General features: G+C 31.6%; 1 protein-coding gene across 1 annotated transcript; it reads right to left on the bottom strand.

Moving 5' to 3' along the window:
• Nucleotides 1–288: 288 nt before the first annotated feature.
• LOC134278062 (IgGFc-binding protein-like) lies at nt 289–7400 on the bottom strand. Its single transcript, XM_062760380.1, has 6 exons — nt 7190–7400; nt 4955–5035; nt 2903–4162; nt 2729–2808; nt 854–941; nt 289–534 (listed from the first exon to the last, which is right to left on the bottom strand). Exons 1-6 carry the CDS (start codon nt 7398–7400, stop codon nt 314–316), a joined length of 1941 nt encoding a protein of 646 aa, XP_062616364.1. The 3' UTR covers nt 289–313.
• Nucleotides 7401–14714: the final 7314 nt, after the last annotated feature.

Below are 14714 nucleotides of genomic sequence, written 5' to 3'. Positions count from 1 at the left end.
TATTAGTCATATTTAAAAATTAACTTAATTGTGCATTACCTATATAAAATATTTTCGCATACATATTAGTTAAGCCGTGAAATGATTTCCCCCTTTTTTGAATTTTGAATACATTTACCATACATGACATGACTTTGAAATTACATGGGACTTTTGGTGACCTAAAATTGGTCAAATATAACAAACAGCAAATGCATAAAAATACGTAGTTCTTGTAATGTTATAGAAGGGAAGTTATTTGCAGATATATATTGAATTCTACATATTTACATATATATTACAAAACGTTAGTGGTATCAGCTTTATGTCTGGCTTAAATGTGTTTCTTGCAGACATAATAAAAGGTATGTCTACAAGGATAAGCAACCCACTTCCAATTCTCGTCTTTCTTCGCTGCTGCACAGTTGTAATGTTTTCCTCCAAGTGGCTGTCCCTTTGCCCAGTTCTCGTTAGTAACTCTGGATCCATTGCTAACATAGACGTATACATCTTCCAGCTCGATATGTTTTACGGCAATCCAGACACCAACATCTTCTAAATGATCAATAACACAAATAAACTTTCATTCAGAAACAACAACATATATTTCCTATTTTGATGCTCAATTATTTTGAAAAGTTTGTGATACACAAGGAGAAATGAGATCCTTTAAAAAAAATAATAAATGTCTAGCTATGTTTAAAAACGTGGCTAGTTATAATTATTTTTAAAAATTAACCTAGCAAACACATGCCGATAATAACGAACACCAGAATCTCTTAACAATGTTTATGAAAGCAAGTGGGAAGAAAATGAAAACATTGAAATGATTTTAGATGGTTTTGTTAATTATATATTTTTTTCCGAAACTTACCTTCTTCTCTTAACTGTAAACCAACCACTTTCTCTATTTTTGTGTTTTGGTGTTCAGTTAGACTTGCGGTCTCATCTTTGCATGCTTTCTGTTTAATCATTGATGGAAAAACGCCAGTCATTAGATAAGGCGATTTAAACTTTCATTCAAACTTTTAATTAGCTCTTCTGAGCCAAAGGCTCAAAGAGCTAATGCTATGGCCATTTGTGCGGTGTGCGGTGTGCATCGTGCGGTGTGCGTTAACTTTTTAGAATATGGGCCATAACTCAAGAACCCCTTGGCCAATCATTGTCAAATTTGTCACAGGGTATCCTTGGCCCAAGGGCTACCATTTACACTAAAACTAGGGGTAGGACCCTAAAACAAGGGGAGATAATCAGGAAAATGAAACCAAAAGTACTGGTTGCTAAAAAATCCTCTTCTCCAGAACCACCAGGCAGATTTTCACCAAACTTACATACAAGGGTCGGCATATGTTGAAGATTAAAAATTGTTCAAGGCATGACCCTGGGGCAAAGGGCGTGGTCTCAAGGTCATTTCAAAATTGACCAAAATTTACACTTAATAAAAACGTTGATATTTTGCTTACTATAAAGAATAGGATCATCAAATCTTATAAGTTGATGCATCTCAGGACTTCACATCATGTTAATACAAAAGTAGGTCATGGTGACCTACTTTTTAGATTTTAAGGGCTTTTGTTTTCAAATTGATTTGGAGGCATATTTTGGACACTTTAACGCCTATGATCATAAAACTTTGTCAGTTGGTGCATCTTGGGTCCACAAACAACATCAACTTAAAAGTAGGTCATCGTGACCTACTTTTTTGAATTTTATGGCTAATCTTTTCTAAAACATTTAATCCCATTTTTTCAGACACCAAGAGGTTTAGAATCACCAAATCTTGTTAGCTGATGCATTTTAGGGCCTTAAGACATATCTATTAAAAAGTAGGTCACTGTGACCTACTTTTTCAACTTTGCAGGCATTTGTTTTCAAATTGTATAAAAGGCATATTTTGAATGCTACAAGATCTATGATCATCAAATTTTGTCAGTTGATGCCTCTTTGGTCTTCAGAAAATATCGACCAAAAAATAGGTCACTGTGACCTCCTTTTGACATTTTATGGCTAGATTTAATTATCTCGGGTACTTATTGGCTTAGAATCATCAAACTTTGTCAGTTGATGCATCTTGGGTTTTTGGAGATCGACGACCAAAATATAGGTCATGGTGACCTTTTTTTACATTTTATGGCTAGATTTATGTATCTCAGGTACTGATTGGCTTAGAATCATCAAACTTTGTCAGTAGATGCATCTTAAGTTTTCGGAGCATTTCCACCCAAAAAAAGGTCACGGTGACCTACTTTTGAATATCTAAGATACTGATTGGCTTAAAATCATCAAACTTTGTCAGTAGATGCATCTTGGGTTTTCGGAGAATGTCGACCAAAAAGTAGGTCACTGTGACCTACTTTTCACATTTTATGGATATATTTAAGTATATCGGGTACTTATTGGTTCAGAATCATCAAACTTTGTTATTTGAGCATCTTGGGTTCTTGGAGAAGGATCATTGAAAAATAGGTTACAGTGACCTACTTGTGACATTTATGGCTATATTTAAGTATTCTAGGGTACTTATTGGCTTAGAATTGTCAGACTTTGTCAGTTGATGCACCTTGGGTTTTTGGAGAATGTTGACCAATAAGTAGGTCAGTGTGACCCACTTTGAAAATCTTAGGATAGATTGTATAATTTATCAGAAGAGCGATTCAAGGCCCTTGGGCCTCTTGTTTTTTTTAAAGCCCAACATTTTTATACTGGATAAAATATTAATTTGTATTGCTCTACATAAAACAATGCTTACCAAAGCATCTTCAAATGTAACTCTTTTGGGAGAAATAAAGTTGCAAGAATTTTCTATGCGAATCCATCCCTTTTTACAAGCTATTCAAAAGAGTAAAATTTTTAGTGTGGCGAAAAATTAGTATCAACATAAAGAATAAATTATGAAAATATTGAATTAAAACAATTTTATTACTTGCAAGAATGGCATTTCCCGCGTATCCATGTCCATCGTTGTCACGTAGCCCGTAAATTATTACTCCAAAGGGTGACCCATATGTTGTTCTAACTTTCATCACACCACTTGGAACACTTAACGTCCATACGCTGTAGAAAAATTCACCCACTGAAATCGTGGAAAAATTACAGGTTTGGCTCTCGTATGGGTTCGTTTCATTTATTTCGAGGTACTCCGGAAAACTGTTTTTTAAGATAAAAGTGGCAAAACTAAAATTGAAATTTCCTGGTACAATGAGGTTGTACTCATTGAGATATTGATTTATTCCGGGAATTGTTATCATAAACGGATCACCGTATACATCATGCTCGACCGACGCATGGGCAAAACTATTAACTAGCAAAGGCCCAAGCCCCTCTATAGTAGCTATTTCATTTTCTCGGATAAAAAAATCAAATTTCTTATTTCTTGAAAGAATTGCTGATGTCTTGTTTCCGTCAATAGAATATTGAATTTCTGTTTCAAAGGGTGAAACTATGCGCAGTTGGGATTTGTATCTATGTACTAGCGGTGGAACGATAAATATCTTATCCAATTTTTCAGTTGGTGGAACCATTTCCATGAGCATGCTACATGATCCATACTCTCCCATTCTATTGCATGCGTTTCCTGCGAAGATTGCAACAGGATGAGATGCAATGATAGTTGTCCCCGACAAATCTGCATCAAGTCCCACTTGAAATGTCTGATACATATTCAATACAATTCTTATTTCGTCATCATTACCATACATCTTACCCTCAAATGTAATATTGGCATCTGTATCGATAACTAATCGGATACTGACTTTTGTATTATCTGTGTTTGCCGCAACTGTAAAATGACTCCCAAAACTACGATATTTCATTTTCGGTGAAGCGGTTGATACGACGTAGTGTGTTGAAAGTTTGTCAACGGGAAAAACTGTCGTACTATCGGAGTTAAAATCGATATCGTTCATGGACAAGACCGACGCCATGGATGAGACTGTGATTGCAATTGCCTTACTTTCAATGGCCAAATAGGAGGGAACCAACGAATTATGAACTTCAATCTTTTTTATTGTGGTATTTCCAGATCTTTCGCTAGATACAGTTATCAAATTGGAATTCTGATTTTCTGAGACTGTAGCGGTAATATTGAAATCATTCTCTGCTAAGACAAGTATTGTTCTGTTACTTTTCTTTGCGTGATTACTACTTTGAATAAAGCTAACCAGGAAAGAGCGCCCTCTGCTACCTGCAAAGACAATCAATATTAGGTATGAATATTTAAAAAAAACATTGCAAAAGAGGGTCTATTTAAGTATTCAAGCTAGAATAATTTTAAAAGAATACAAAATTTGAGCAGAGCAATTCCAGACCTCTAGAATACTATCGGAGGTGGAATAAGGTGACATGGAGGAGTTAACGTCCCATGTCGATCGGTTAATATTTGACATGAGCTCCTTGTCATGATCATGGAATGGCCATAAAAATCCGTCGATAATTCAGTTTGTAAATAATGGACAAAATAATTAGTATGAAATACGTCAATCAACACATAAATTAATGATAAGTTGTATTTGCTGACAAGACCGCTGTATTGAACATGGTACAAACAAAATAATTCAAACGTCCCTGATATTCTTGTTTCAGCAACTTGGTTGCCAGTAATTAATCTCATTTTGAAAATGGTTTTGCGTATCGAATCAACTGAGAGATGAAAACCTTATATTCAGGTGATTAAAGTATATTTCTGCCTAAGTAAGGGATGATGACAATTGAAAAAAATAAAGTTAAATTTGGAGTTAGTATTAAGGACACCTAATGTCTTTATTAAATGTATCCTTGAAATTTACTTTACAGTTACTGTAAGTTCCAGTGTTAATTTGACACTTTAACGTCCTAAAGACCAGATTTATGATAAAAGTTTGAAGATATACTTTTATTGTTAACTGTTTCGCATTTCAAATTCTTTTAATTAATTTCGTGCCTATCCTTGAAATATTCAGGCATTTCCTTTGGATTTCTTTATTTTTACAAAACTTACCTGTCCATGCTCTAAGTATTTCCTGCGAACTTCCCAGCTGACATTTCGTCTTTTGCTGTACATGTAAGGTATGCTGCTGATCTAAATTTGAAGATACAAATTGCAATCGATGAATTAGAAAGAAAAAAGTGCAATATATGCAGCTACATAGTGTTTATCTAATGTGCAAAACCAATATATGAAATATCGAATAAAATTGAATTATAATTACATCAAGAATGAAGGCCTTCGTTGCTAGCTAATTTTAAATAATGGTATTGTTGTAAAACAGTTCTTTTTAAAATAATTTAAGACAAGGAAACCTTTTATCATTCCTACATACTCGTATTTAAATGAATTGCATCATAACAGCACAATCAAAATCAGGTAATGTTTTCCTATAATTAGAAAGATTGCTCCACATAACATGTTATTTTCCAACTAAAGAAAGTTACATGTGTATCGCAAGTAAATTCCCAAGGTGCAGCTCTCGTTTATTTTTTTTTAATATTAGATTTCAACTTCAATTTCTCATTAATGCCTTCAACGGCGTGGACAGCTTAGAATTAAAAATTTCAAATGCTTAATTTTTTCAATGGTTTATTGGTTCTTTGGGAGATTTTTAAATTTCATTTCGAAATTCTCTTAATGTTAGGGTGTGTGGAGCCAAGATAAGCAAATTGAAGATTTGATAAGTTAAAAAAAGAAAACTTTACACATAAACACATACCCTCATACCCTTTCAGAGAGAGAGAGAGAGAGAGAGAGAGAGAGAGAGAGAGAATTGACACAGGTTTCAGAAAATGATATGAATTTACATATCATGCGATATAAAGTAGCACAAAAAGATAACAAAAACCCATGCATAACCTCACACAGTACTTGCTTTCATGAAAATTAGAGAAATTTAGCAAACAGTGCTTTTAGCAGATTTTCTTCAGGTGTTGTAAGATAACTAAATTTGGAAATCTCAAAATAGAATTATATAAACATCCAGAATTCTTTAAAAAATTATCAAATTTAAACTTTACAACTTTATTTAAAATTTAAAAATATATTGCAGCCCGGGGGACTGGGCTGCTCTAAACTTACGTTTAAGTTTAAGGTTTGAAGTATGGGGATTGAGGTGTGAGAAGTTATTCAGAATTGAAGGTTAACTACATGTATACATTAAAAAGATTGCGCATCAGAATGTTCGTTCCTGTTATGAATTACGATATACAAAATATACTCACTTCCATGAAGTACATCTTTAAATATAAATATATTTTTTTTAAATTTGATATACATGTATAAAGTTGTTTATCAATTAGTATCGAAAAACGACAGGTCCATTTTTAGAACATTAAACTTTACTTTTCGCATAAAAACATACGTTACACAGTTTGTGTTTAATTTCATTAAGTCAAATATATTTTTGCTGATAGGTAATCCATGTGTCTGAATTAATTTTAATTTATTATTTATGCAGCCAACAGTTAGGTAAGGAATTGATAAAGTTAACAAGTGTACAATTTCTGTTCGATTTTGATCCGACTAGAAGTTTCCGTAAATCTTCACTATAGTTTCAGTCATTCAGACTGATGTCGTTATCAACAAATCGAAAGGGTTGATGATAATTTCCATGGTTTACTTCATTTTTTTCTATCGACAATTGATGGCTTCATCAATTTTACCTGTCTAAAATTGTGCTAATTTTATGGTTCTAACACAGGAAAAATCTTAGCCATCCAGACTATTGCTTCGGCGCTGAGAATTTTAGAAAGGCCGAAGTTACTTTATTTTTGCTAATTTTATGGTTCTAACACAGGAAAAATTTTGGCCATCCAGACTACTGCTTCGGCGCTGAGAATTTTAGAAAGGCCGAAGTTACTTTATTTAGTCACTTTTAAGTAATCTATAAGTCGCTGTTTGGTTAACTAAATGGTGAAATTTCAAGAATTCAATTTTGCAACACTCTCGAAGTGGTAAAAGTAGACTAAAAAATTAATGGAAGTAGGTGGATTATTGCAGTTATACTAGCATTTCAATTGGAAAAATTCTGCATAGTTTTTTGTAATCCATTCATTAAGAACTATAACCACATTCATCTCCATCTAGTTTTTGGTAATTAAAAAAGTATTATAAATCGTCGACGTCACAAAATTGTATAATTTTTCTGCTTTTAAACACGTCAATACAGAGTTGTGGATTAATCAATTTACATCATTAACAATTGTTAAGAGAATAACATGATAAATGAATGGAATTGTTTACCTTTTCCTTGGTTCATATCACGGTAGAGCAACACGGTCACAACGATTAATCCCGAAATAATAACAATACTAAAAGGAATGTATATCTTTATCATGTGTATGTATGGCGAACTAGCTTGCTTTTTAAATCTCTCCTCTCTGGCAAATTGTTTTATTTTTGTTTCTTCTTGGGTATCTTCTTCCTCCGCAATGCACTTGAAAAAATGGTACATAGTTATATGATTAGCACAACAAACGAAGGTTTAAATTGTTCAAAGTAAAAAAAAGTGGTTAATAATAGAACAAACATTACTTTAGTATATACATGCGTCTCTCGTTGCCTTTCAACCTGGTTCTGAAAAGAAATTATTTTCATGAACCAAGGGTAATGGATTGTTCAAAGTAAAAAAAACGCGGTAAATAATAGAACAAACATTACTTTAGTATATACATGCGTCTCTCCTTGCCTTTCAACCTGGTCCTGAAAAGAAATAATTTTCATGAACCAAGGGTAATGAATTGTTCAAAGTTAAATTTGGTAAATATTTTAATGCAAAAAATCATTAAAAATTAAGATTTAGAAGTAAACTATATTTATAAATGAAAAGTTATTACACAGGGACGATTATTTACAAAAATATGGCACGACAGTCATGCACTCTGAAAAAGAAAACAAACGTGATTGTGGTTGGAAGGATATGGAGATAACGAACAGTATTCAATCTCAAAGTCCATAAAACAATACAAAATAGGAGCAAAGCAAACACGGACTCCCGAAACATCAGAGGTGGGATCAGGTGCCATGGAGGAGTGAGCATCCCCTGCCGACTGGCCACACCCGCCGTGTGCTCCTTGTCATGATCAGAAAATAACGGAAAAAAATCCGTCGTCAATTCAGTGTATAAATAATGGATAAACAATTGGTATGAAAAATGTCAGTCAGCATTTAACTCAATGATAAACTGTATTTGCTGACAAGGTCATTGTATCGACCGTAGAACTTACGAAATGATGACTTTAAACGAGACTGCTGATATTCTTGAATAGAACAAACCCCTCCGTATCTCCGTTAAAACAACATATGAAAAGATTTTCACGTCCTGACCTGGGTTCGAAAAAATACGCCATTCCTGGTTATTAAAAACAACTCAGGGCTTTACATAAGAAAAAAACTGAACTTAGGCACGCTCGAATTCTTAGTAATTCCATAGATATATTATCTCAAGTAGTTATGCCGAGGAAGCTTGCTTGGCACCTGATCCCCTCTTTAATGTTTTAGAGGTCCATATTGGCTCTGCTCCTGATCTGTATATTTTTAATTGACCTTCAAGCTTGAAAACTGTTTGTTATCTCCATATATTACATGTACATTGCGATCTGTTTCCTGTTGAAGAGGACTTTCGCTAAATTGCCTCAGAGTGTAAGGTTACACTTAAATAAAAAGGAATAGAAAAAAAACCCATTTATAATTATATTTACCGCATCTACATATATGTTTTCTACAGATCTTGTCAGATGAATTGAATCAGACACAAGGTAATCGTCACAGTCTGCCTGCTCGATAAAAAGATAAATCAACTTATTGTAAAAATGTCTATATTTTTAAGAAATAGAGCAATTCTACCAAGTAAAGCATACTTGAATTACATTTAATTTTAATTGATTTATAATGTCTAGATTTGGTAGTCTACTTCCTTTGAAACCATAGTAGAGTTTAGGTTTTTTTTCTGTGTTTTTTTTTTTTTTGTCAGTTTGTATCATTTACACCCCCCCCCCCAACGCTGCAGATTAGAGCTAATGGTTAGAGAGATAAGGTTCAGATTCAAATTTAGTTTTGGATTCAGATTACATTAGCTAGAAGGAAAGGTAGTATTGCCGATCAAATACTCTGAGATTGATTTTTAAAAAAAGATATATATTTAAAAAATGATACAATTGATTACAATTTGAGTTAACTTTTGAAAAAAGGAATAAAATCGAATCAATCATAGGAAAAATTTCAAATCTCTTTGCTGTATAAAAAAACATGACAACCATTGCGAACCAAAAAGGAATATCACATTTTCCCTAGAGACTCGTTAATAGATTTTTTTTCTCTTATAAGTTGGTTGGAAGTTACAGTGTATCTACATGTATTATTGTTATTCTATTTAGATATATTCTATTTTAAAGTTAAGTGAAGTCAGAAGGAATTTCAGATACACACAAATGTGCTTTTCTTGGTGAAATTTAAATTCTTATAGAACTATTACTTTTTTTCAGGTGCATAGCCAGGCTTACGTTTGTACGCAAAAACGTCCACATCATTTCATGGAGCGAAGCAGAGAGGGAGAGGCAGGCGAAATTTTTATGCTCTTAAATCATTTTATGATAGTAGACATCTCTATTTCTGAAATCATAAGATTTTCCTTGAATCTGGTTTACGTATTGCTGATTTTTTTCTAAGATATACATAAACCACTCCAACCGATTAATTTATCATAAGTATTTTGTCTCTTCAAAAGTCTAAAATTGTTTTAAGTGGGCTCTTCATATTACATGAACGACACAATGAATTGGGCATATCCTTTCTCATTTTAGAGTGTTTGTCCATATTTTGTTCAAAAAACAAAACAAACTTAAAAGTGTAAGAAAAATACGATCAGGGGGTCGAATATGCTCATCGAAATAGCTGTCGGGGGCATCGCCCTCTGGATCCTCACCAGAGCTTAACCACGGACCCATTGGGAACATTAGGCCCACAAACCCCCTACATACTCTTGCGTCCACATCAAAAGTAGCCTGGCTACGCCACTGAATATTAAAAACAAAACCCAAAAATTGAATTATCTCTCTCTTTCTCTCTCTCTCTCTCTCTTATCATCATTATTATTTACAAGTACTTACCATTGAGTCGCCGATAATGAATTCAAAAGCCTGTCAAAGTTCAACAATCAACATTTACAAAATGTCATTTATGACATATATTTATTCATAATTTTTTTGAAACGATTCCAAAATAAGGTAATGTATCTATTTGTTCTTTTATTTTCCTATTATTGCTTTTGGACTTTTCTATTTCTTTTGAGATATCTTTTGTCGTAAACTGTTGCACTGCAATTTATCTAAAATATAAATATACTCGGTTATGTAATAAATTGCATTTCAAACATTTTGAATATAAAATAATATTCTCTTTCTCGCTTACCTTTTGACACGAAAATTAATTTAAAAAATCATATATAGCTGAAACACCTTACAAGAGCCTTAACTTTTAGAAGAAAAGACAAAGCTGCTAAGCATAAATACCAAAAACTTCGATCACGTGACTTCCTTCTGTATCTCAGCCAATCATTGGACTCACGATGGAAACATACAATTTCCATGCACGTTTGATAATATGTGAGGGTGTCTGCTATAAATATAAAAAAAAGAATTGCTCTTGTGTCAATCATACCAATGGCAGTGGTATTTTTGTCAAAAGGTGGAGTGATTATAAATGTACAGTAGACAACAACAACACAACTATAGTTAACAGCAGTATAAAAGATTTTCACTTAAGTAATTCGCTTGTTAATCAGATTAGTTTTACTAAGAATTTCAGATTGTTTTATTTTATGTTAATCATTTTATAACTGTATTATTTCTATTAAAGCTCAAATAAAGTTACTTAAAGGACCTAAATATTCTCAAATTTAATGCAAAGGTTTTTGAATTTTAAAAGACCTTGAAATAAAGTTTCATATTGATATCAAAGCTAGAAGTTGGTATCGTATTATTTACCTTTCTCTTGAGAATGTGATCAATTGAGTTGTTTTAGAAATATAAGTGAAGCAAATTATAGAAGGGGCAATCTTACACAATAATCACGCTTTTCATTTTTCCTTATCAAGGACCCTTCATAGTCTAATTCTCTAGCGCCACAAACAAACCTCTTAATTACGCACAGTTTAACATTTTTCAAAGCATTTATTGTTAATTCATCCAATACACTGTAAGGCCCCATTGTTAAAAAAACAAAATATGCAACGTTTCACTCTTAACGATAAATTCAAATGAAAAAGAGTTTAACAAAATTAACAAGGTTTAAAAGGAAAACGATTTATTTATAAATTGTAGATTTATTGTTTTTTTTTCTCATAAGGGATACCAAATATCAACGCTACCACATAGAGGTGAAACATAGGGAAATAATTTGGAACGGCCGTATTGCTAGTATTCTTGTTTGGCCGTGTTACAGTAAAAACCATGAAATATATCTCAGAGATATTTATTATTCCGGATATAATGACTATGCTTTTATCTAGAAAAAAAGGTGCAAAGGGATATACCAGGGTATATTTAGATACTGAGATGGCGAAAGTATCGCGAATGGAAGTAAAATACTTCATAAACACACGTATCTTTAGATATAATGATAACACGATTTAAAATGTACAATGCAGTTCGAACAGGAAAACGAATACTAGCTAGGTTAGAAAAAAATGAAAACATTAAATGCGGTATTTATCGAATATTTTTCTTTAAAAAAGTTCATGTAGTTAATCGAGGGGAATCATATTTGTATGTTTAATTAAACACAAATGCGTAATTTCTAACTCACACATACAATCTTTTATTTTCCCCCCTATTATTTCAAAGAATCGTGCTTAATCAAACATATGCTAAACTGTTCAAAGAAATCCAGCCAAATATTGAGCATGCTCACTGTAGCACATTTTAAAATGTACAAATCAAGGTAACCATTTTTTTTATCATATGTCCTTTTCATCCATAAACATTCAAATTCAATTTCTAGTGTACATTGTTTTTTTGGTTTTTTTTTAGCATCCTGTGTTAAAAGAAATATATAAAAACATTTCCTGGAATTGTCGTGACTCCGGATGTAACAATTCTAATAATATTACCAAAACACAGAAGTATCGGGAAGTACAACGATATTCAATTACTTTGATATGTTTGAAGACATCACCAATAATGATAAAAATTAAACATATTTTTTATTCACACAATGTTTTGATTAAAATAAAAACGCACTTCACAGAACGACTTGTACGATTGTATATTTTTCATATAAGGAAGTAAAGGTTTTGTTTTCGTACAATCTCGATTATTTAAAACAATGGGAAAAATAAGATTAAGGGTCATAAACCCTCTGCTCATTATGAAATATTTTTTTTTATGAAAAAAATATATATGCTGAATAAAATACAAACAATTATAGCATGGCTTGCGGGGCAAAATTTAAAAAAAAGCACTAATGACAAATTTATAAAGGAATAATGCTGTCATTAAGAGTTATCTCTCTTATGTTTTCAATGTAAAAAAATTAACATATTTTATGATTTCCGTAAGTTTAAAATAAAGTTATTGAACATTTAAAGAATGATATGAGCAAATTCAGCAAATTTTAGAAGTCAAATGATTCAAATTCATTGCTTCGACATCTGTTGTAAATTTTACCACATTATACTTAGCTATATGTAGATCATTAATCTCCTGACTTTCGAAATTAAGAATTGTCCTTTTTTAATTCATTTTTTTATTAATAGGTTATATTAAATTCATTTTTTCTATATTTGATAATCTCTCTTATAACATGTATTAAAGTGATAAGTTGAAATTATTTGGTATGATTTCCGACCAAATACATTAAAATCGTTAATGAACATTTGAAGAACGATATGAACAGTTCAGCAAATACGATCTACCAGTACGTAAAATGCATAATAAGTTGTTTTGATTCAAATTTTTACTTAATTCGCTATATTTTAATCGACTTCATGAAGATTTTGTAATCATCAGCGACAATTTTTCAAACATATGTCTTATATTGAAATGACTTTAAATGTCTTTCTTGATAACTTATATGGCTTTGCTCCGTTTGACAAAAATGAAAACACAAGATTAAAATTTGATATAATAGTAATTTATTAATGAATATTTATATTTTCAAACATCAAAATGTGTGTTTTATTTCCCCAGTAAACAAAATCACGTGCAGGGCGGGATATTCAGCCAAGTTGACTAATCAGTATATTAAATATAAGATATGTCAGAGATGTTCAATTTCATTAGAACAAAAGTCTTCATAATATTGGTATTTAGGGATGTAAATAAACTAAAAAAAAAAATTGAATAGGAACATCTGATTATCAACAAAGATTTAAATACTTCTATTTCATTATGCTGAACTTGTCAATGAACACATAAAGTAATATATTTTTTTTTTTTAAAGAAAGTAAGGTATTCTACCTTGAATTAGCAATTTTGCACTTACAATTTTTTTTTTCATTTAAACATACCGAAAACGTTTTCGGTGATAGTGTTGTGTAAAGAGAAGCCTTTTGCTTCTATTTCCCTTTCCATTACATTAGATTAAAATCCTTTGCATAAATTATATTGGCAAAATATTAAACAAAGTAACACAAGGTTAGAATTTATAATCGATAAAATATGGAAGGCTCAAATTATTTAGTATACGACCATTAAAAATCGGAATGAATCGATGTATCATTAGATAGTATATTGTTGTTGTTAAATTTTCATTCGATATATTTTAATTTATGTAATGAAGTTTTTCTTTAACATGTTTCAAACATAAACATTATTTTTTCACTTTCTTATTCTGAACTTATATTAACGTTTGAAAGAGAATTGTATATAGGTACAGTAAAAAATTTAATTATATCGTGAATTATTTGATATTCAATTGTCATAGTTTTTTAAGCATGACATTTATTTTCGAAAGATTATATTTACATAACACCAGTAAACTGGATACTTTAAAAACATGAGATTTATACAAATAAAAAACTCGCCTTCTAAAATTCTTTGAAAGTGCTATTAGAATCCCTAAGTAAGCATGGTTTCAATGGAAAAATTCTGTTTATATGTATAAAATTCAAAACATCAGAAAATGTTTCTTGCGAATGTGTTGAATTATAATTGTTCGAACAGGGGGAATCTCTGGCAGCACTTCCTTAGCAAAATACTTTTTTTAACTTTACTTTTCACATAAAGAAGTTATAAAACCCCTGGGTAGTGTTTTTCTATTAACATATCGCTATTAATAGCAGTCCCGTGATGATGTGGTGGTGTACTTCTTGACTTAGAGAATATTTGTCTATAATCATGCAATGGTTATTAAAAGTTTACTTTTTATCAACGACTTTGATAGATTATCACACTCCATTTTCTCTTAAATTATCTTTGATTTTTATTAAATTTCCCGAGAAATGATTTGAATGCTTTTTTTCCCATACCCTTGATTAAAAATAGATTCTATAAATGGAATGACAACATGCATGCCAACACAACTCTTATCCATGTAGAAATAAGTATCCTGTATATTGGCGTATTTTTTCTCGTTTGTTAAGGACAGATGATATAAACAGGCATCTATTTTGTTTGTTTCGTCCTGGACATAATTTATCTTGTAAGTAGGGGGCAGAAATATGGTATAACATCCACCATAGACAGCAATTTATAAGATTTGTGCTTCCTTGTCATTGATCCTATCACAACACTATTTTTAAAAATTTCCATTTGAATTTGTAACATTAACT

This window comes from Saccostrea cucullata, unplaced genomic scaffold (genome assembly GCF_032062105.1).
Source record: "Saccostrea cucullata isolate Sc308-1 unplaced genomic scaffold, CSIRO_AGI_Scuc_v1 ctg1194, whole genome shotgun sequence".
Classification (NCBI taxonomy): Eukaryota; Metazoa; Mollusca; class Bivalvia; order Ostreida; family Ostreidae; genus Saccostrea; species Saccostrea cuccullata.
The sequence above is the reverse complement of the archived record's forward strand: the minus strand, read 5'-3'. Positions and strand labels throughout refer to the sequence as shown.

What these genes read in the sequence shown, in the direction of transcription:
- LOC134278062 (XM_062760380.1), bottom strand. Translation starts at nt 7,400, where the DNA reads ATGTACCATTTTTTCAAGTGCATTGCGGAGGAAGAAGATACCCAAGAA. An exon ending in TGATATGAACCAAGGAAAAG is followed by an intron (nt 5,036 to 7,189) that starts GTAAACAATTCC and finishes CTTCAAATTTAG; the next exon opens with ATCAGCAGCATACCTTACAT. An exon ending in TTTACAGTTAAGAGAAGAAG is followed by an intron (nt 535 to 853) that starts GTAAGTTTCGGA and finishes TTGATCATTTAG; the next exon opens with AAGATGTTGGTGTCTGGATT.